General features: G+C 36.9%; 1 protein-coding gene and 1 long non-coding RNA gene across 2 annotated transcripts; one reads left to right on the forward strand and one right to left on the reverse strand.

Moving 5' to 3' along the window:
• The first annotated feature begins 2,734 nt into the window (after positions 1–2,734).
• On the forward strand, positions 2,735–23,246 carry LOC144190849 (synaptic vesicle glycoprotein 2B-like). The gene is made up of 14 exons (XM_077710865.1): positions 2,735–3,282; positions 4,704–4,927; positions 10,209–10,389; positions 13,572–13,723; positions 13,815–13,948; positions 14,611–14,700; positions 15,107–15,220; positions 15,691–15,779; positions 15,866–15,941; positions 16,153–16,241; positions 18,462–18,595; positions 20,323–20,520; positions 21,168–21,327; positions 22,830–23,246. The coding sequence occupies exons 1-14, from the start codon at positions 3,044–3,046 to the stop codon at positions 23,011–23,013; spliced, it is 2,064 nt and encodes a 687-aa protein (XP_077566991.1). The 5' UTR covers positions 2,735–3,043; the 3' UTR covers positions 23,014–23,246.
• LOC144190865 (uncharacterized) lies at positions 4,325–10,021 on the reverse strand. The gene is made up of 3 exons (XR_013324991.1): positions 9,924–10,021; positions 9,184–9,244; positions 4,325–4,899 (listed from the first exon to the last, which is right to left on the reverse strand). It is a non-coding gene; the product is annotated as an uncharacterized LOC144190865 (long non-coding RNA).
• Positions 23,247–24,635: the final 1,389 nt, after the last annotated feature.

Below are 24,635 nucleotides of genomic sequence, written 5' to 3' on the forward strand. Positions count from 1 at the left end.
AGAATGCATGCGTGTGTGTGTAGTCCTTAACCAAGTTAAAAACCAGTCAACCATTACATTGCAAACTGACAGACCATCTGTTCCTGACAAAACTGATCACTTGAGTCACTTATTAAAGGAAGCAGAAAAATACATGAATAGTAGAAAATGGTCTTCTTTTGAGGCAATGCATACATAGATGTTCTTTTAGGGAAGGGTGTTATTACATTTTACTCATTTGCCGAAGATGAAAAGAGTAACTTCACAAATTCTGGTGGCGGTATGATTGTGGGTACGTATGGTTGTTTGTCTCTTTGTGTGCCCAACGACTGACTGGAACCAGTCTAGGGTGTTGTCTGCCTTTGCCCAAAGACAGTTGGGTTAGGCTCCAGAAACCCACTGCAACCCTTTCAAGGATATGTGCTATGGAAGATAAAGGAATGAATGAATAAACATATGGACTTTTAGATATGGCTTTTCATTAAAAGTAATGGTTGTCATTCAAATGTCGGAAATTTTTGAGCAGCCAATTTGTCAAATAATCAAAATTTCATTAAAAAAATGCTTAAAAATGTCACTGATTGTATTAAATGTCTACTTAAGTGTATTCAATCAAACAAAAACCAACCTGAATTAGGGCAACTTGGTAACATCAACCAATGTCATGTCCTTGTCGAAAGAATCAATAGTATATTGCATTCTAATTCTAAATCTATTTCATCTATTAACTACAAGAAAATCCTACCAATCAATTCTATCAAGGACTGTGGTCAACTTCCTCTTGCTTGTCTAAACAGTATATTTCTACTCAGAAAAGTGGATTAGAAATATCCTCAAAGTCACGTTGGCTCAGTGATTTGTTGACTTGATTGTGTACATGATTCAATGTCATCACATTTTAGCAAAAAAAATATTTAACATGTTTTCTTTAACAACTAAATAGATTGATCATAAAGGTATATACCATGTATGTAATATTTAAAAATATAATATCAAAAATCAAAACTATATAAAAAATAAACAGTATAACTGGAATATCGGCATATTATTAGAATACTTGAATGATCTGGTTACGTTTGCATTAGAACATGTTGTTGCAACCCGCAGTGCATGATGTTGACTCTGTCAGATTAATTATGTGTGTTTTTCAAAGATGAAGGGCCGATACGGCTTGGCTGGCAACAATGATAAACTGATGAGGCTGCCTGAATTTAATTTCCTGCTGCCCATCTGACAGTAATAAATAATAAGTACATGTTGGAAAGTTGGATCAATGGTGGTGAAATGCCAGTCAGATAAATCATTATTGTCATTCTTTTTATTTCGTAAAAGAATGCTGAACAAAGACAAAATGATTTGGGAAAATATAGAAAAAAACTATCATAGATGAACAATAAAGGATTGCAACTATTTTGTTTTCCCAAAATATTTGTCATTCACCTTCTGTACTGTGCATTCTCAAAAGGGTTATGGGGGTTGCTAGAGGCTATCCTAGACCCTAGACTGGTCGCCAGTCAGCCAAAGGACACACAGAGACAGACAACCACTTGCATTCAGACTCATATCGCCACCAAGCAGGAATCAAACTCTGTTGGAGGTGGGAGTTGAAATTCCTTTTGACGGGGACTTTTCCAGGTGTTTCCACCTTGCTCTCACAAAACGTTTGTTTCCCCGGGTCGGATCGGCATATTTCCCCACCATCGGATCAAACACACTATCAGGTGGTGATCGGTGGAGAGCGCCACCCCTCTCTTCGCCCAGGTGTCCAAACCATATGGCCACAAGTCCGATGACTACAAAGTCAATCAAAGGAGTCCTGGTGCCCATATGGACACTCTCATGTTTGAACATGGTGTTTATTATTGAGAAGTGCAAGAGTTAGACATTCGAACACCACTCAGGTTCTGATCAGGGAGGTCTTACTTTCCATTCACGGCCCTCCGAGTCTCACTGTTATTGCCCATGTGATTAATGAAGTCCGACCAGCAGAACAAGCGAGTCCGCAGGGTTGGCACTCCCCAGCACCGCTTCAAACGATTCCAAAAAGGGTGGGTAACCTGATTTGCTGTTTGGTGCATAAGCACAAACAACAGTCAAGTGCTAGAGCCTACCTCAACCATCCCAACCAATCACATTGCACAAGGAGATAGGCAACCATTCACGATCACTCTCATACCTAGAGGTAATTTCGGAGACTTCAACCAGCCTAGCATTCAAGTTTTCGGGATATGCGAGGAAAGTGGAGTACCTGAAGAAAACCCATGGAAGCCCGTGAAAAACTCCCAATCATTTACATGGGCAAATATTTAAACTGTCTTGATTTGTCAATACTTTCAGAAAAATCATGATTTAATCTTCAAATTTGCTTAAACCTTTCTAGATATATATAGAGAATACTGTGCAATTTGTGTGGACAATTACAAATGTAACATTTAAAGATGCCACGTTTATTTCATCAGTTCGAAGCTTTGACTAAAGCCTAATTTCAAGGGACACCATAGAATGTCATGCTTTGGGAGGAAATATAGTCACATCTGTGGTAAAGCAGAACCTTTGTACCACAGCAAATAACTGACAGTGAAAAAAATGTAGCAAAACTTGAATATGGAAGGGAAAAATGACCTAAATGAGACAATGCACTATGCTTTGTTTTGGCAAAAAGGACTATTGTGTGAAGAAGGTAACCCAAAGATGTGTCAAAGCCAAGAATGAGAAATAATTGAACTTTTTGTTTCTGTCTATTTTTTTAGATTTGGATATTGACTACACATTCAGTTCTCTGAAGACAATTTATACCAGTCCAGTACCTTCACTCATCTCTGAAGACAGTTGGATATGCATTATTACGCACTTCCCACAAAAAAGCAACAAGCTCAATAAATGTGATCGACAGTGCCACTATTTTTAAACAATAGGCCCATTATAATTTAAGGTTCACATTTCACACCTTCAAAAAGTATAAGACACTGCAGATTATTCACTCAAAGCACAAAGGCAAAGAATTAGGCACTTTCCAACTGTTTTACAAATAGTTTCTCAGCACTGACGTGAGGTAGAAACAACAATGGCCGACCGCCACCAAAACAACATATACCACCAAACTGATGACAGCTATGGGACTTACGGAGAAGGTAATGGAAGTGGTCATGATGGATATGGTTACCAGGCGGATTACCCTCCTCAGGAAGAGGATGCCGCAAGTGATGTCACTGAAGGCCACGATGAAGAAGAGCAGATGTATGAAGGAGAATATCAAGGTATACCCCATCCTGATGAGGTGAAGGCTGCACAGAGAGCTGCAAGGTGAGATAGCTCTAGAATGCATTAGGTCACAATATTATCTAGATTTGATACCAAAAAGCGATTATTGGCTTTTTTCTTACAACCTATATCTAGATATATCACTATTTCTGAGCGTTAGTGTGTTTGTCTGTTAACACCATACATCCGCTGTGAATGCAGCTTTGAATACTCAATTGGAAATGTACGGCTCTGGGATTTTGCCGTGCTCAATTTTTGAATTTGGCCCCCAATTAAAAGAAAAAATCGATTTTCTGGGACGAGGAGAAATGGTAAGCGTTCATCAATTGAATCGCAGACTCGGCCAAGAGACAGCTGTACTAACCTCTTACTGTGGTAAATCCGACTATGGCAAAACAAATTTAAAAACATTCCAGCGAGTTAGGACCTAAGAAAATTGATGTCAATTTTTAGAAATGATTAGTCTGCTGACATTTAACGCAGGTCCCTTTTGCCTGCCCTCTCAACAAAAGCCACTGGCGAGCAGGAAGTTGTGAATGTGCCTGATTGTTCAGTTTTGCTTCATTTCAAACTTTTCCGCGAAATGTTATTGGTTGACTCGGTTATTTGCAAATGTACAGCTCTAGGATGTTACCATGATCTATTTTTTAATATATATTTTTTAATTTGATTTTTCTAACTGGGAGTCACATTTTTAAGGCCAAAAAGTACAAATTTGGGCTCATTTTTTCAAAATTCTTTGTTTAATTAAAGTAGAGGCACCATGAGAAACTGCCGCCACGGCAGCTTCAAAGTGGAGAGGTTTTGTCACCCAAACAGGTTAGGCGGGCAAAGCCAGGCCTTTCTTCTTGTGGTTTGATATGACCATATCAGCATTTAGCATAAATGTAATTTAGACAGACATAGTGCATATTGATGGTTTTCTGTTTTATTAATATTGCATGCATGGGCCAGGAGAGAAATGTATGGTTCGAGTTTTTGGTCAGGTCAGAATTAGATCCCTTTCATAATATACTTCAAGACAAATGTCAACTTTCATGTAATCATTTACATGGAGAATCGTAACATAAGTCTTATTTTTACATGTACGTACATCTTCCGCTATCTGGACCATTTACAAAATGAGCAATACCGTTAAAGGGTGTACATGTAGTCAAATTGTCATAACATAGTAGCATAGGGGCAATTGAAATTGCATGTTTTTTTGCGATATCGAAGGAAACAGGAGTACTTAGAGAAAAAACCCACGAAACTCCAGGGAGAACATGCAACCTCCTCACAGAGAACACCTACTTGCAATCGAACCCTCGATCCAATAACTTTGAAGCCGATACGCTAACCACTCCTCCACCAGACTGGTCGTAATCTATCCTTTTAAAATAATGTACCCTTTTTGTGTTCATGTAAACAGATTAGAGAATGATTCATTCTTGAATAACTATTTATTTCCTTCACAATCTCAGGGCTAAATCACGAGCTGGTGGTGCACTCTCTGAACTGCAAGAGTTATCGGAACAGTATGAGGACATCATGGAAGATTGTGGTCATGGAAAGTTCCAGTGGACACTTTTCATGGTGTTGGGGTTGGCACTCATGGCTGATGGGGTCGAATGTTTTGTGGTTGCCTTCGTTTTGCCCTCAGCTGAAAAGGATCTGTGCCTGTCAAATGCAGAGAAAGGGATGCTGGGTAAGTCCATTAATTCAGTAAATATGTTTGGGTGTTTTATTGTTCTCTTTATTCACTCTCCATTCTGCTGCATTTTCATTTGACTGAAAGTATCTTTCCATCATAATCTAAAGTATTCATGCACTTTTATGCAAAACCCAGTTACGGAAATTGACTGGTTAGTAAATGAAAATGTAATGATGAATATGCAGATAAATGGGATGCATATGTTTATGCAACCTGTCTGCTAGTTTCCTTTAGGCTTGAGCATTCTCTTGCGTAACACTCACAAAGCAGGATGTGTGATACTTTAATTTTATATTTATTTATTTCATTACACATATCTGTTTCTTTCAATTAGCCCATCAAGATCTCTTACCAATTTCTTATGTGTGGAGCTGACAGCTATCCCTAACATAAAAGAGCTGTGACAGCAGTTCGTTAAGTGATACATTGACCATGGACAAAGTATCTTCTAAAAATTTTACTTAATGTACATTTTTTGATCTCCATAATTTATAAGGAGACCATTTCTATCCAGGATCTACTGTGAATATGATCACAGCAGAGCTGAAAAACACAAATTTTGTCTCAAAGGCAATGATGAAAATCTAATGAATTATTAGATTAAGCATCATGGAACAAACTGCAGTTAAAATGTACAAAACAATGTTATTATTAGAAATAACAAATGTATAAACAGGTAACTCAACTCTTCATTCGAAAATCAGTAAATACGATTCTTTCTCATCATTATTATTATACATTGTTTTTCTAATTATTGGAAAAAAATCATAACACCAGTTATATAATTCCTTCACAAATAAGTTTCATATTCTGTGCCCTTCCACCAACCAGGTGTACCAGGAGTGTCCAATATTTAAAGACAACAATCATTAACATTGAGCAGAAAATTATTGAGAAGCACTGATGTAATATATGTGGTCTGGGAAGTTGGAACAACCTTTTTATTTTTAGCATTTTGTAAATGGCCAAAACAAATGTGAAGCGCAAAAAAGAAATGCGATGGGTTTCCACATGCTAGCTCATCAATTAATGTTGAGAGACTGCAACATTACGGGAAATTGTTGGCAGAGCTCTCTGTGTTATAATTACATTCGTGTTGGTTACACAGCTCATACGATCTTTAGTTATCCAATCAATATCATCACTAAAGTACATACGGAATGAATAGAGTTATTTAATCAAATCTAAACTAATCTAATGATGAACAGAAATTAATATATTGCTGTTGATGTACTGTGTTATTTGTTCCTAAAGTATAAAAAAGATGGTTCCATAATTTAAATGAACATGCATTTGTGGCACAAGCAACAATAAAGGTAACATAGTCAGCAAAATCGACCGGAGGCGGTCGATCAGGTTTTTTATTTTATTTTTTTGACTATTTTCATCGAATGCTATTTTTTTTTTGTGGAAAAATTGCGTAATTACGTAGACAAATATTTTTGTAACTATTTTTTGTAAATCTGCATTACTAAAAATATATTTTTGTACTCCAGTGATTAAGATTCCAAATTCCAAATTCCTATAAAGAACCATAAACCACTAAAAATGAACTAAATGAAAGAACCATTCATGAATTTTACGATGCAGACGGGGCACAGACACTTACAGAATCCTAGCAATGTAAGAGTTCTGTTGATCGTCAATGCGATACCATAGTGATGCAGCAGGGGGTGCGGACAATCTCGCGACATTCGTCATCTAGTGGCGTCATCTAGTGGTGTCATCTAGTGACTAGTCAATCATGAATTTTACAACGCAGAGACGAGGCGCAGACACTTACAGAATCCTGCCCATCAACGGCCTCTGGTCAAATAAGTATATTAAAATTACACTCCTATTATAAAATGGATTGCTGTTCCGTCTAATCACCCTCTTGCTACTTCCACAATTAAGTTTCCCGAATATGGGATGAACAAAGTTATCCAATCCAATCCAATCCAATAATGTTGTGTGGGATTCATCGTCATTTATGTATTGTATTGTAAATCCATTCAATCCTTAAAGTATGTCTGGAGTCACATTAGCCAGTGGAAAACTGATAATGCAGAAATGAATCAGCTTGCTGTCGTTATTGCTCTGCAAAATTAAGGTATACTCCGTTCTTTATTTGAATTTCTACAGGTTTTGTAGGGTGTATGCAAAAGTGAAAGTACATACTTGAACGTTAGACTTTTGCAGAAGTGTGGGAAGAGGAATAGAAAAATGAATAGTGGTAAAATGCAGACAGGGAGACAGATTTGGAGTGTGTGAATGAATACCCAAGCAGTGGACAGGAGAAGGGAAAGGGAGGAGTGACATTAAGAATTATGGGTGGAGGATAGAGAGTGCTGCAGTGCAGACATTGTGAACCATTTAATTTTTTTTTTAAACCAGTCAAGCCACTTACACTTTCCTTTGTATGTTCTTATGTGTTTTCATATACAGGACTCAGTTCTGAAATAGTGATATGCAGTATAAAAAAGGATCAAAATGTATATTAATGAATAGTCACACCCAGAACTCCCCCCTGTTGTATGGCCATCTGCACACTTGTAGTGTGTTCCATTTAGCATTATATAACAAATGGATGGAGGGAAATATTTACATGCAATCTTTGAGTCGTTGAAGTAAGATTTGATATCTCCTTCACATGAGACAAGTGCACCGCTTGACCCAGTTATCAACCTTGAGATCACAGTATATTTGTGCAAGAAGGAATCTAGGATCGCTATAACAGCCAGACTTGCACCACTTTCATTTGGTGGTAACCCTAGCTGATGCAACATATCTTCTATGAACCATGATTTTGATCAATTACTCCCAATCCATTGGTTAGCAAATATGCGGTCCAAAGATTGGTCGATAGAATTTGTCTTGGCACGAATGCAGCATGCTTAAAATTCATGTGATGGGTTGCAATCGTTAAGAAAGAGGAACTCACCAAAAATGGTGCAAAATAGTCATTAAAGGTAGACAGGCGATAATTATAGAACGACAGGTATAAAAAGACAGACATGCAGGTGGCTGGGTGGTCTCATGCTCACATTTCATATTCATATTCGATATACTTTTTGCGTCAAAGTGGCTAATGGATAAATGGAAAGAAAAGTCATTTTCTTTCTTTTCTAGTTCAATTGTACAGGACTTCAAAAGGAGGTGATGAGACGGTTATGCAAATTAGCAACACCATTTAACTATTTTTATTTGGTTTCGATTCTCAAAATGGTAAGAAGCTGGTAATTTGCAAAACCACTAGCCACAGGAAATACTGACTAAAAAAAGTCAACCTTTCCTTCGTTCATTTTCCCAATCGCTCATCCTCACAAGGATTGCGGGAGGTGCTAGTCAAGGTGTCACTGCTGATGGGGAGCTGAGTTAGGTCCAGCTGATAGTAAGTGTCGTAGTAGTGAGAGAGACAAGGGATACTCTCCTGTTAAAAGGCATTAAATACTGTGCGAAGACCTTTTGATTATGATTGGCGTTTGCAAAATTATTCTTTGTAAAATGCTCACTCACTGCAGAGACGGCTTTTGTACCCCTTTGTTATCAGGTATTTGTTGGTTTGTTAGTATGCCCCATTGTTGGACTATAGTGTCGCCAAATTTTGTAGTTACGAACATATCTTTATGTTTTTAGTTACGAACATATCTTCATCCAACTTTTGATACTTTGTTCTATAGTTAATCTTCGAAGGTCACAGTGGATAATAATGAAAATATTCATTATAGGTTTCTGCAAGTCTGGTTATACTGTTTTATTATGTCTAAAACAATATTCTAAGATATTTCATGGCTCATATTTTAATTTTATGGCCATCATTTTTTTCAAAACAAACAACATAACCATTATCCCTTAGGTGTGGCAATAAGATTCTGTCCTTTATTTGTTTTAAATACACATCCTAGATGGATTTATATTGAAATATTTATTTTCCTGATACTACATAACAAAATGGTGGCATAGGTTTTTGGCCACCAATAGTTATGGCACTTTAATCACTAACAAATGGATGGATACTATTGGATTTTGTGGCCCGAACAGAGTTTTGAGTAGTTAGCGTGTCGGCCTCACAGCTCTAGGGTCCTGGGTTCACATCCAAGTCGGTCCACCTGTGTGGAGTTCGTGTTGTGTTCTCCCCAGGGTTGTGTGGGTTTTCTCTGGGTACTCTGGTTCCCTCTCACATTCCAAAAACATGCATGGTAGGCAGATTAGACACTTTAAGTTGCCCCTAGGTATGAGTGTGAGCATAATTGCGATTGGCTAACCACCGATTCAGAGTGTCCTCCTCCTCGAAGTCTGCCAGGATAGGCTCCAGCATCCACTGCAACCCTAGTGAGGATAGTGGTTCAGAAAAGATATGAATGAACAGATTTTGTCGACAATAACATGATTAAGAATTATGACAAGGAAGTTGTGTTAGTAATCACTGTTAATGTGTTTAATTGTTGAACACTACGCCTAATATGCACTATATTCTCTATATAATATGTAATAGATGAATATGGTGGCACAGCTCAGTGCTTGTCATTCCCAAACCCAACCTCGGGGTTGCCGATTCAATTACCCATCCTGGTGACCTTGTGTCTGAACCCAATATTGCTCCTGATGGTCTGTCATCAGTAGGCAAATAACGATATAGTGTTAAAGCATTTTGAGTGGCAGGAAGGTGGAAAGGTGCTTTTCAAGTATACAACCAATTTACAATTACTCTTTATGTACAATAATAATACATACCTTGTAAAATATTTTTTGCTCAGATCTGTGGTAAATGTTTCGTCATAAATTAGGTATTGTCTTAAATAATATGTTACTACAAAGTGTCATGACTGCCTCTGGTGTGCAGCAAAGTAGAACCCAGGATGCGGGAGACAGGAAAAGGCAACAGAAGTGTTGGTGAAGAACTTAGGACTTTAAATAGAAAATAGGTCAACAAAAACTGGGAAAAAGTTACCAAAATAACAACTAAATGGGGAGGGCACACAACGAATGAAGAGGCATCAGTACTCACAAAATCTCATCCAGGCAACCACAAAACAGAAGACACTTGGTCATACTCCCACGCCCTGCCACAAAACACTCGTTTAAATACACAGACAGGCGCTGATTACAAAAGACACTGAACTGGGAACAAGAGGAAAGGGAAGCCCGTAGGGACACAAGGGACAAAACACACACAGCAATCATCCAGACAGCATACACAAGGAAAACACACACAAACACAGCTCCACCCAAAACCCCAACAAAACGTGACACAAAGTAATTAAATGTATAATCTATCTGTTCTTCTCTGCAGGTCTGATTGTCTTCCTGAGTATGATGGTGGGAGCATTCATATGGGGCGGTCTTGCTGACAAAGTTGGCCGCCGACGTTGCTTAGTTGTGGCGTTAACTATAGACTGTGCCTTTGTCTTCCTGTCCTCCTTGGCACAGAGCTATGGCTTCTTCCTCTTCTTCAGGCTCCTCTCAGGAATCGGGTAACTCACGCATCTAACTTTCTTAACCACCTATCGTCACAAGGGTTCGCACCTGAGTCGGTGGCTAACCAATCGCAGGGCACAAAGAGACAGACAACCATTCACACTCACACTCATCAACAAGGGGCAAATTGGAGTGTTCAACCAGCCTCTTCTGTATGTTTTTGGGATGTGGGAAGAAACCCATGCAAGCCCGGGAAGCTGTCATTATGTGACGAATATTTTTGTTCAACAAATCAACATTTTGCTTAAAAGCTACCAAAAAAAAATGCACAATTTTAAAAAGTTATTAAAGAAAAGTGTGCCAAAGGTTTTTGAATACAATAAAAATGTAAAATAACACTCAATAAAAACGAGAATCGTTATTACTTGCCGCTTTTAACTGATGTGTGTACGCGTACGCAGGTACACTTAGCATTGTAAGCAATTCTCGATAGGCATGAAATCCTTTCAGAACATGGGTTATTAAACTAAATGCAGAATTTTTCTGTAATTTCCATCCATAACACCTTTACACATTAGACAAGTGCCATCTGAATTCAAGGATGATGGAGGGTACACAGTAGATGGGTTGCCAGCCAGTCTCAGATTATGATATTCATAATTTTAGAAAGAAATGGTGGTGGTTAGCATGTCGGCCTCAGAGTCTTGGGACACAAGATGGGTCCTCGCTGTGTGGAGTTCCATGTTCTCCCCGGGATTGCGTAAGTTTTCCCCTTTGTCCATAAAACATGCATGGTAGGCTGGTTGAACACTCTAGGTATGAGTCTGAGTGTCAATGGTTCTCTTCTTATGTCCTGATGAGATAGGCTGGCCACCAATTCAGGGTGTTCCCTGACTGGTGACCAGAGTTAGCTGGGTTAGGCTCAGAACCATCTGTGGCCCATGTGAGGACAAGTGTTGTGAAAAATGAATGAATGAGTGTATTAATATCGTATTGCTTAAGATTTCTATTCTAAGTATTTTTTTTGCACGTTCACTCTTTATGCACGGGAGGGCCGGTGGTGCGTGTGGTTATCGCGTCGTCTTTACAGATCTCAGCTCATGTCCATCTGTGTGGCGTTTGCATGTTCTCTCCGAGCCTACATGGGTTTTCTCCAGGTACTCTGGTTTCCTCCCACATTCCAAAAAACATGCACGGTAGGCTGATTGGACACTCTAAATTGTCCTATTTATGGGTGTGGATGAGCATGGTGGTCGATCTCTTTGTGCCCTGCGATTGGCTGGACACTGACTCAAGGTGTCCCCTGCCTCTGGCCCGGAGACAGCTGGGATTGGCTCCAGCACCCCCTGCGACCCTAATGACCTATCCAAAGCAAGCTGAAAGATTGCCGTACTACTTTGGTCATCAAATTCAGCTCCAGTAGGACGTTTTGCAAAAGTAGGACATTTTGACAGAGCACCTGAACAATAACAGTTATAGAACAGTTTTATGAATTTTGATTTTTAGCAAGAGGCCTTTTTTTCTAAAGCAATGATATCCGATCATTGCTGCTACAATAAAAAAAAAATCCATTAATAATACATGTAATATAATAATATATATCCTATGGTTATGATTTAACTGAATGAGTGGCCTATGTTGTGTTTAAAATTCACTTTGCTAACATTTTATGTCTTCCTGATGCCATGAACGCTTATAATTCATGTACAGCTGGTTGTATGCAGTCTGGTGTTTTATTGCTCGGACAAAGCACAACGGCTAAGCTCAGAATAATACAACTCCACTGGGATTTGCGCGCTTAGAAATCAGGTCACGGCATAACACAAATATATCCATCCACAAATAACCTGCACCAAATCAAAAAAATGTCTCCTCGGTGTAGGTTGTCCGCCATGTCCTGTGTCATTCATTGAATGTTTGTCATAACCATGTCATTTGCATGTGATACCGCCATGTTGTAGTACGAATGTGCAGTTTAGCACTAAATATAGAACTGCTTGAGGTGATTCATGAGTACTTTTTAATACGTAAACTGTTCAAGAGGTTTGCTGTTCTTGTCTTTAGCTTTTGCAGACGGACTTTTGTATGTTTATTTTAGTTTTGCACTGAAATTCTGTTATCTTCAAACTACTCCTACTCTAGTATTACTACCATTTCATCCATTTATTTTCTCAAAACTGAAGCTGAGAGTTGAGCTACCCCCTGGAATGCTTAGAGTTACATAGTTATATTTTATGACAGGTTTAGGAATAGAAATAACCATTACACATTAACACCAGACGATCCAACAAGAACTCAGCAAATACACAGGGATTAAATAGACAGACTTGGGTTGATGAGACAATGAGAAACACATCAGTGGCATGAGAGGCAGTGAGCAAGAGAGACACGAGGGGCGGGGAAACGGCAAATGAACTCAATGGGTAATCACGACAGGTCACACGGAAAAAGCCCAAACATCAAACTCCCAAAAAAAAAAACCCTGAGGGAAACCATACCTAAGAGTAACAGACCATTGAGAAAATCATTCATTCACTCATTTTCAATACTGTTTATCCTCATGTGGTTCACATGGCTGAGGCCAATCCCAGCTGACTGTAGGCAGCCAATCACGAGTCATACATAGACAAATGATCCCACTCGCAAACAGCACTCAGAAGAATGGAGTATTTCATGAACTTACCAATACCTGGAGAAAACCCATATATGCAACTAAGATAAGCTTTTTTAAAATTTGTAATCTTCTATATTAATATACTACAACAAAACAAAAAAATTGGGCATGGTAATGTAAAGATTTCTCCCTGTACTTGCTTAGGTTTTCTCTGAGTAGTCCAGTTTCCTCCCACTTCCCAAAATATCCATGGTACGTTGATTGATTACTCCAAATTGTCCGTGATTATGAATGTGTGCATTAATGGTTGTGTCTATATTGAAGACTCCAAATTTTCCTTGGTTGGGATTGGAAGTAAAAGGGGATAGGCTCCAGCACCCCAAAACCCTTGTCTGTATAAGAGGTTCAGAAGATGAATAATAGAATGAAATTAACAAATTGTATGGATTTTGGTCTTTGTCAGTTAATGACTGATAGAGACAGGTCATTATAATTTATTTTTGTTCCCATTATTTGTATTCACAATTTGTTTCTATGACATTTTATTCATATTTCTATGAACTAGTTGACAATTCTGGTTGAAAGCAAACATCTCTTACAAATACCGTCTCTCTGTTTTTCCAGTATCGGTGGAACAGTTCCTATAGTCTACTCGTACTTCTCTGAGTTCCTCCAGATGGACAAACGAGGAGAGCATCTGTCCTGGTTGTGTATGTTCTGGATGATTGGTGGCATTTATGCTTCTTTCACGGCCTGGGGAATTATTCCCAGATATGGTGGGATCCTAATATTTCTATAAAATTGTATATCCCATTCAATTTGTTGTATCATTTTAAAATTAATTTTGAGTTTGCGGTGTGTCTTTAGGTTGGGGTTTCAGCATGGGCACTGAGTTCCAGTTCCACAGTTGGAGGTTATTTGTCCTGGTTGCAGCTCTTCCTGCTATTGCTGCACTAATCGGGTTAATGTTCATGCCTGAAAGTCCTCGCTTCTTGCTTGAGGTGAGACTGCATCAACATTTCGGATTTATGCTCAATTTGGTTGTCTTTACATTAAGTGTTGGTGTGTAGTGTTTTATTTTTTAAATGTTTATTTATTTATAATCCAGCAATGCAATTTTCATGACAAATCAAATTAAAAATATTTTATTTAATTTAACTGTCTTTCTTGTTTGATATACATATATATATATATATATATATATATATATATATATATATATATATATATATATATATATATATATATATATATATATATATATATATATATATATATATATATATATATATATATATATATATATATATATATATATATATATATATATATATATATATATATATATATATATATATATATATATATATATATATATATATATATATATATATATATATATATATATATATATATATATATATATATAGAGAGAGAGAGAGAGAGAGAGAGAGAGAGAGAGAGAGAGAGAGAGGTAGAGGTAGATGTAGAGGTAGATGTAGAGGTAGATGTAGAGGTAGATGTAGACGTAGATGTAGAGGTAGATGTAGAGGTAGATGTAGATATGTCATTTTTTGAATATTATATTATTATGATTTTTATTTTTTTTTTTTAATTATTTTTTGATATATTAGTCACAAAGGTGATTTTGTTTCTTGAGCAGAATGCCAAGCATGATGAAGCATGGATGATTCTAAAGCAGGTCCATGACACCAATTGGAGAGCCAAAGGACAGCCAGAAAAAGTATTCACTGTGAGTACACATTATACACAATGCCCAGAATACTTTACTCAAAATTAATTTTAAAGTTCCCACACTGAAAATAGTAACTCTGTCAATACTATTTTTTTTGCAGCAACATGGTAACAAATTGCTGATTCTAAGCAAAGAGATAGAAAGAGAGAAAATGAGAGAGCAAGGGGGCACTGGAGGAATAATGATAATGAAATGAAATCCTTTTTAGTGGAAAAATTGTATCAGATTATGAACAAGCTAAGAATGACTTTAAGTTTGATCACATTCAAATGTAATTTGCCAGAGAAATGTGTCAATTTGTGGTAACTGGTATTGCCTTGAATTTAAGTGGCATCACTATATGCAATGACTACAAAATTTTAATGATCAGATAAGTATACATGTTTCCATTCATCCTATATAGGTGACCCATATTAAGGCTCCAAAAACAGCTGAGGATGAGTTAATTGAAATTCAAAGTGCTACAGGAACAGTTGTACAACGCTGGCTTGTCCGCTCACTCACACTCTGTAAACTGGTATGTACATCATACTTTATGCAGCTCATCTGCATATACTTTAATATTTGAAACACTGCAGTGATTCAAATGCCCTTTGTATGTTTCTCTTGTAAAGTTTGGATTAAATTAGAATTTTATTTCACCCCGTATTCGGGAAATGATCTTGGTTGCAGTAGGAAGCAAAGACACAGAAGACATTGTAGACCTAGGTATAAAACTGGAGTTGCACAAATTAATTCATAAAAATTCTGGTTTGATTAAGCTTTGGTTGGTACCCATCCTTAGTATAATAATATATATGGTAGCATATAAAGAGCATGTAAGTTTTACTTGGATCTAAAATTGGTGGTGAGCAATTTCGGAGCTATTATTATACGATTTCATTGATTCATCTCTCACCATGAAGACAATTGGGCAAATAAATGGAATGTTAGAATGAAAGAAACTTGTTTTAAATGATTTTGTAAGTATTTGTGCTTTGGGCTCAGGTGTTAAAGAATGTGGCATCTCTCTTTTCTGCTGAGCTGAGGTTTGCAACACTCTTCATGGCCATTATTTGGTTCTGCATGGCTTTCAGGTTTGCTAACAATGTGCCCACAATTTTTGTATTTTAAGAAGCAATTCACACCCAATTTTTTCTTGTTTCTTTTTTTTTTGTCACAGCTATTACGGCCTGTCTGTGTGGTTCCCCGACATGATCAAGCACCTCCAAAATGAAGAGTATGAATCAAGAGTAAAAGTAAGCAGTTTCATTCAAGTAATAAGTAGGACATATAGAAGATCATTTTTATTAGGTACAAAAAGTATTTTTTTAGGGTGTACTGACTGTGAAATGAGAATTTTGTCCCCAAACTTGTAAACCACACATAGCCAATTTCATTGTATAAAAATGATATCAATAAAGCAGTTCATGAATATTTCTATCTGGCTGACAATCTTGTTGTCTTCAGGTATTCCACAGAGAAAAAGTGGACAACTTCCATTTCAACTTTTCTTTAGAAAACCAAGTCCATAAAGAAGGGGAATACATCCGTGACAAGTATGTGCCACTCACTTTCTCCACAATCCTAGTCAGTGATTATACAGAAAAACATCAAAACGAGATGTGTATTTATTGTGTGTTCTTGATAAAATCTCTTCTAAATTGAAGAGCGTTGTGCAACATTTTTTACAAGATACAAAGGTTAAGGTATTAGATAGTATTATTTATTGTCACCACAAAACACATGTTGTGCTGCATATGAATCATTAGGTATAATATATGTTAGTGATTAATCATTTTGCCTTTGCACATACGAAAATGTGCAAAATGTGCAGCTAATAAATCTCAGGAGGTTTGCATAAGTATCACTTGATTGATAATGACTCTTTGTGCAGTGTATTTAAAATTGGTCAATAAACTGTGGATTAATGCAACAAAGCCTTATTGAACAACCACTGAGCCAAAAGCATACCTGTCAGCCTCTGCCGATAACTGCCCTTAAAAATGATTATGATTCCTCGTACAAACCCCACAAAAAACGTACAAACACCGTACGACGCATGTTTACTCGCAGCAACTCGTTTCTTACAAGGTGGCTCGTCCATGCTTGCTTCCACAATATTTACTCTATGTATATTTACGCATGCGCATGTCATCCTTTATCGATATTGCCGTATGCACCGCTAAAAAAATACATACGATTGAGGATAATTTTTGCTGGTATACCGTGACAATAGTAACAATCGATGACAGTAGCGTCGTTGGCTACCAACCTACAAGACTATCTGGATTTTAGCCAAAACGGTCCTGTTGAGATCGGTTTTCATAAATATTGGGGATTTTTTTTATTGTTTTATTTTCCCCGTACAAAAGTCGGTGTACGCCGTACATGATTTGAAATGGTAAAAAAAACGTTTAAAATACGTATAAAACGTTAAAAACTGTAAAAAGTTGACAGGTCTAGTTAACTACGGGCACTAGGCAGGGAACACCCTGCCATTTGCAGTTAATTAGTTGTGATAAAATATAGTACACGGGTAAATATTAGTGTGACCTAATGTATAGAAAAGAATATATTGAACAACATGTATGTGTATTTGAGCTTTCGTCTTGAGTTCTTTTTATAGGGTAAATGCCTTTAACTTCATGACACCATTTCTTGTAATAGGACACTTTGTTCGGTACTTCCATGGGTGATATAGTAACCCCAAAAATTTGTGTTGTCTGAGTCTGGCATAAGAATGCTTAGCAATTCGAGTAGATTGTACCTACTATGTCATCATACCGGGTGAATCTTTGTAATGTAGGTTTCATACTTGGCTGCTTTCTTGAAATATAGCGCCAAGCTGGAAAAGGGTAAAAATACTATTCCCAATTTATATGAAATCACAGCGTTATGTTGAAAGGTGCAAAGACAGTTTAAGGTCTGGTGACATCAATTAAAAAAAAACATCAAGTCCTGGCCTTATATTCATTTTTAATCATGTTCAACTCCGCTTATCCATGTCAGGGTTGTGGCCCACAACTTGTGAGGTGCTGGAGCTACACCTTAAAGTGATCGCCAGTCATTCGTATGGCTCACAGAGACAGAAAACCATTTGCATTCATAATTTGCATGGCTTAATTTGGTTCATTAATTGTTCTAATCTATGCCAAAAACAACAGATAAATTGAGTGCTGAATCTCTGATCTATTGCAAGAAAATATTTTTCCTTTGTCTCAGCTCACATGCTTTTCTTGAATAGACACAAAATCACAAAATAATCTTTGGAAGTAATCAATTCATTTCTTAAGGCTTTACATCAATAAATGTCTGTCATTTTCTTCAATATGTAAACACAAACGGCATGCTAAATTCAAACAGAATTTTTCTAGATGGTGTTACTTGTAAATCATATTTACGTTACTATATTTAATGAAAGAAAGTTTTTGGTATACAGTATGTGTCAGCTCCTACTACTGTATATATTACCTGACTTCTATGCTATTGCATAATTCAAATGACGGAATGGGGTTTCTCATTAATACAATAACAAGTTTTCCACTTGAAATATGATACTGCCATGAAGCTCAACATGTATGCATACATGTAAGTACTATATGGCATTCATGTCAACACATTATACAAAACTTGTTTGGATAGCAGTACAACCCAGCTATGATTGACTGCTATGTATTACTGGGGCCATTCTGCATATTTTGCAATACACCAGCAATAGAAGTCCTAGTCCATGTTTCCTTTGTCTATTGTCTCTGTGTTCCATCCCATAATCATAGGTTCATCAAAATAGAACTGAAGTCTGTGAAGTTTGAGGACTCTTTGTTTGAAGACTGTCTCTTTGAGGATATCAAGTCCACTGACACAGTGTTTGAGAACTGCACCATACGAAACACAGTCTTCATTCATACAGGTAGGTTCAGGTGATGAAGCACATGTTGGTACGGTTCAGTGGTTTGACTGACATGTTTAATCAGTGGTATGGTTCAAGTTAGTAAAAAAAACCTCATTCATTGGGGTGGCGACACTAGGTGTGACGGAAAACAGTTGTCGAAAAAAGCAATCGTATAGTACTTAGAAAATGAGCTGGTTCCAGAAGAAAAACATATACAATCATATCTCGACATAAATTTGTTCATGTTATGTTACGAGTGTGTTGCCGTGCAAAACGTCCTTCCTCCCGTATCTCTGTCCCTCTCTCTCTCCCCCCTTGGCAAAATCTGTCTAATTTTAGTACTATTTAACACATTTCAGTACTATGAAACAACTATTTATTTGTTACTTTGTTAATAGATGGCGAATTCGAACAATTAAATATGTTTTTACAATCCGATATCGTGTTTTTTGGTGTGTTTTTTTCAGATGGTTGGAATGATTTCCTTTGTTTTTAGTTCATTCCTATGGGAAACGTTCATTTGAGTTACGAGTAAATCGACATACGAGCTCAGTCCCGGAACAAATTCTCGTATCTCGGGGTACCACTGTAATTTAAAAAAATGCAGAAAGGAGGGGGGTGCACGTATACACTTCTGTGGGATACCCTATTGCAGTGGTTCTTAACCTGGGTTCGATCGATCCTGAGGGGTTCAGTGAGTCGGTCTCAGGGGATCGGTGGAGCCTCTACCACGGATGGTAAAGACGCATCGACTCATCATGTCTATTCACGATAACATGCCCCGATTGACCATCACTGGCTGCAGATGATCATGTGACATTGCTTGGCCAATCAGTGCTCCGAGGAATGTATGTCTTGAATTTGGAAAAAAAAACACATTTTATTTAACACCAAAGTAGGGTTCAGTGAATGTACGTATGAAACTGCTGGGGTTTTGTAGCTCCAACAAGGTTAAGAACCACTGCTCTATAGATATAAATAAATTGGATATGTATAAGAGGATCCTACGCATTAGATTTTTTTTTTTTTTTTTAGATTAGAACATTACTTCATCCCGTATTCGAGGAATTTCTTGGTTGCAGTAGCAATACAGACACAAGACACACAAGACATTGTAGACCTAGGTAAAAAACTGGAGCCATACACAGGAAATCCACAGAGGTGGGGACTTTCTGCAGACTCAAACTGAGGTTACCGCACAGTCCCTCAGTAGTCTGGAAGTTTTAAAGATCACTGTTTAGCAAAACGGGGAGGTAATGGCAGGCAAAGAACACACTTTTCGCGATACCAAATATGAAACTATCAGATTAAGAAAATGATGCACAAAGTTGACAGACAAGCCACAAATGCATGAAAACTGAAATATGTCGAAGGCGCCAAATTTATTGTGCTTCTGTGAACGTATATGGCAATGTGTGTCATGTTTTTTCCACATCCTTCTCACTTCACTGAAGAGTTTTATTCGCCCACGACTGACATTTGTTTTTGAAATATAAACAGTTAGACAAGAACAAAAGTAAAAATGGACATCACACGCTACAATGTAAATAGAGCCTTAGATTCATACTCTTGGTTGTTACTTCATAAAGGAAAACATGAAGTATGCATTCAAAACTGTATATGAATGGTAAAGCCAGTGGTGGATACCCATAATTTATTCTCTTTCACTTCCTGAAGCTGTTCCAACAAAAAGAGACAACACCTGGAAACTCATTTATCTATGATGCTCTTTACTGTCTATATAGATCTAAAGGAGAAGTTCATTGACTGTAAAATGGAAAACAACACCTTTGAACATGACAAACATGGCTGCCACTTGGACACTGGTGAAGAGAATGATGTCCTTGTATATCTGGTCAGTTTTCTTGGAAGTTTGGCTGTGTTGCCTGGCAACATCATCTCTGCCCTTTTCATGGAGAAGATTGGCAGAGTCAAAATTATAGGTGATGTGTATTTTACTTTGTTTCCAGTTTTTATCGTATTGCATTGTTGTACCTTGTAGGTTGAGTGAAATTTGATATTCTGTTGAGAAAGTTGAAATGTCTTATGCTTTAAGCGTTTTTAAAACATGATTTAAATTAAAATAAAATCAGATAACCATTGTCAACATCAACATTGACTTGACAAAAGCCTAATTGTCATCATACCCAGCTGCGTATGACGAAATTGGTATTATTTAAGTGACAGATAAGACGCATCAACTGCATCACAGCAGAAATTATCTTGTTTATTAAACTAACAAGACAGATTTTCCTTTTATAGAGAAATATTTTTTTAGAAGTGGTTACCCTTAATCCAGGCCGATATTTTATCTGACCCAATCAAATGCTAATAAGCCAAATTACCATTGCTTTCTTGCGATGTCTGTAATATTCATTGTCCCATAGCCTTTTTTTCCGGGTACATTAGTATTCAGGTTGCAGGGTTAATTAACATTACAAAAATGGCTGTTTGTAAGTAATATTTATTTTTTTCCCCATTCAAAAGATAAGAAAATAAGCCTATCCTTAAAGCCTTATGTGTGTTGTAAAATTATTCATACTTTATTCAGCAATGGAATTTCCTTTTTTAATTGGCTTCATCTCCTCAGGTGGCTCCATGCTGGTCTCAGCAGGATGCACCTTTTTCCTCTTTTTAAGCTTCAGCCAGTCGGCGATTATCGCTCTGCAGTGTCTCTTCTGTGGCGTCAGTGTGGCTGCATGGAATGGTATTGAGGTGGTGACAGTAGAGCTGTATCCTGCCTCTAAAAGGTACATCCAAAACTCCAAATGTTCTACACACGCTATTCCATCATTTGAGATGAGCGTATACATTAATGCCATCATACATTTATGTGTGAATGTATTGCATGAGTTGCATCATATTTATATTTATGTTTATTGCTTTCTCTAAGATGAGATACAAATAATGAATGATATCATTCATTTTTTTGATTTATCATTATCGAATAAAACCAGGCATTTGTTTAAACAATTGGTTTCAAACCGTTAGGTTCATCAATAATTATACTTTAATATAATTATAAAACAATACAGGGGGGCATCTGATTCAATTATATATAGTTAATTAAAGTAGCATCTGGTGATAAACTTGCAAGGCAGAATACATTCCGACATCGTCTTCGTCACAAATAATTCTGGAAAGCGGAAATTTCTCCTGAAGATTTAAGGCCACAAATCAAAAAAAAATTCCAAGGTTATTGATTAATCCAATTGCATAAGCAAAACAACAGCTGTAACAATCATCGCATATCAAGTATTCAATAATAACAATTAAAGTTGGAACTCAAAAACAAACTCCATTGGAAATTAAAAAAGCAAGCCTCCATTCAGCAAAACAATTCCATATCAGGCGAACCGAGCGTCACAATGTAAGAACAAAATGCGAGTATTCCCGGAGGTGATTGATAGCCATCTGCTGGTATCAAGAGTCCTTCACGGCTTTTAATTGCAAACCCAGATCGAGTCTTCAGAGCCCGGGACTGGATGAGACGTCAGGTCAATAGTCCTCGGAATAGGGCAAAAACAATTAAACGTCCTTCGGAACCAACTGCAAGGGGAAGTGTCTTTCGGGAACAGTTATACTGAGCGTTTGTCTCCGTTGCAAGCACATGTCAATATATACATATAATGATTAATGCTCACATTTATAATAGTATCCCAGAATAACTCCAACAATACTGCAACTAATTTCGTCTCTATTTAAAAAAAGAAAATAATGAGACAAACTCTTTGTAGGATTTATGAATACATCATTCTCATCGAGCATACATTTGCTACATTTGGTATCACTTCTGTCTGAAATTGAATGCATTCTTCCTTTAGACAAAGAGACAACATCATTTCATTCCTTTTTACACCATTGAAGGAGGTTTTGTTTAACCTTATTCAAAACAAGATGTGCCAACTCATCTTGGAGTTCTTGTGCCTTCTGTATTGACTTTAGTGATGAAATTGTGAACGTGTTTGAAAACTGACATTCAAATTGTGGTAATCAATGTCTAGAATCTAATAAAAATGGACAATCCCAATTGTGGTAATCAAGGCCTAGAATCAAATAAAAATGTACAAAAGAAAAGAAAGGGCAGAACTACGTTAGGGAATTGCGAGAAGTGGTCCTCAATGCTTGCAAGTGAACATCCAAAAGGGTGTCTTACCTCTTTCTTTCTCCACGCTTTTATGGATGTCTAATGGCAAACCTGACAATATTTTAAGCTTATAAAAAAATCTGCTTGCGTTTGTCTGTCTTCCAGGGCAACTGCATTTGGCGTCCTGAATGCTTTCTGTAAACTTGCAGCAGTTCTTGGCAGCTCAATCTTTGCCAGTTTTGTGGGTATTACCAAAGCCATTCCCATCTTGCTGTCCTTTGCTGCATTGGTCTGTGGCGGTATGGTTGCCCTCAGATTGCCTGATACACGAGAGAAAATTCTCCAGTAAAGACAACGTTTAAGACATCCTGAATTTGCTAAATGTTGAAGTCTTTGCAGCACTGATTGACTTTCACTGCACTTTTCTTTCCAAAGCCGGAATGGAAACAACTAACACTTATCAAATATAAAATGCCATGTTTTGATGTTTACTTATTTTGTTGACAATGGGTGTTTTGAGAGCGTGATAAGCCTGTGTTCAAATTAATTACATTACGATTACATATATATATATATATATATATATATATATATATATATATATATATATATATATATATATATATATATATATATATATATATATATATATATATATATATATATATATATATATATATATATATATATATATATATATATATATATATATATATATATATATATATATATATATATATATATATATATATATATATATATATATATATATATATATATATATATATATATATATGGCAGCCTGGTATCCCATTATTCTCACTAGGGCTGCGGGGGGTGCTGAAGCCTATCCCAGCTGACTTTGGGCCAGAGACGGGGGACACTCTGAATCGGTGGCCAACCAATCGCAGGGCACGAGGAGCCAGACAACCACTTACTCTCACAATCATACCTAGAGGCAATTTAGAGTGTCCAATCAGCCTACCATGTATGCCTTTGGAATGAGGGAGGAAACCGGAGTACCTGGAGAAAACATGCAAATTTCACACAGGTAGACCGACCTGGATTCGAAACCAGAATTATGATGCCGACATGCTAACCACTCAACCCACCAAGCCGCCATCTCTAATAGTTTCAATCAAAAAGCAGGTTTATCTTTATAAAGGCAGGAAATTTAATAGAACTGCATTTGAGAAGTCCCTATATTTATGTGTGTATCAAAGTATCAAGTAGGTCACTGATTTCTGTTTGCAGGCATGTGGTTATTGCATTCCGAGAAGTTTTTTCAGTTAATGAACACATCAATGCTTGTGAACAGTACATATGTATGTGAAGCAGTAAAGTGTTGGATATTTTTTCTCAGGAATTTGGTTTTGACATAAACTGTCATTATTGTAAGTGGATTTGTGCCACAATTGGTTGTGTAAGTGAATAACTGCATGTTTGTCTAATGTTAGCTCTTGTTTATGTCTGTCAAAATGTGCGCCTTTAAAAATGTATTTACCTGGCCTCTGTGTATTTAGAATCATGATTTCTCAGTGTATGACTAACAGCTTATCTTCCATTTACTCAGCTTTTTTTCCAAAGAAACAGAACAAACAGCTAGTTTAAAGATCTCTTTTGGAGTTCAAAAAAAATAAATGTATCATGTTATTTTATGTGTTTAATAATCAGATCTAGTTATATGCTGGTGAACATCCTGTACATTAGCTTTAAAAAAAACATGCAAGTAATACTGCAGTTGGTTTAAAATCTTCAGCTTTCCATATTGAATTAAGTGGGCAAAAGGCAATTGAGCGCATAACAGCCATTTCTCAGGCGTATCAGGTGAACTCTTGAAGCCTATGCCAGATATGTAAGAACAGTGGCCTGTGCAAACCCACTATTGGTTAGTTAATTAAAACAAGCTCTACCAAATATGTTTTGTAGTTGGTATAGGTTTTCTACGGCCACCTCTGCATGGTTTTAATC

The sequence above is a fragment of the Stigmatopora nigra genome, chromosome 2, assembly GCF_051989575.1.
Source record: "Stigmatopora nigra isolate UIUO_SnigA chromosome 2, RoL_Snig_1.1, whole genome shotgun sequence".
NCBI lineage: Eukaryota > Metazoa > Chordata > Actinopteri > Syngnathiformes > Syngnathidae > Stigmatopora > Stigmatopora nigra.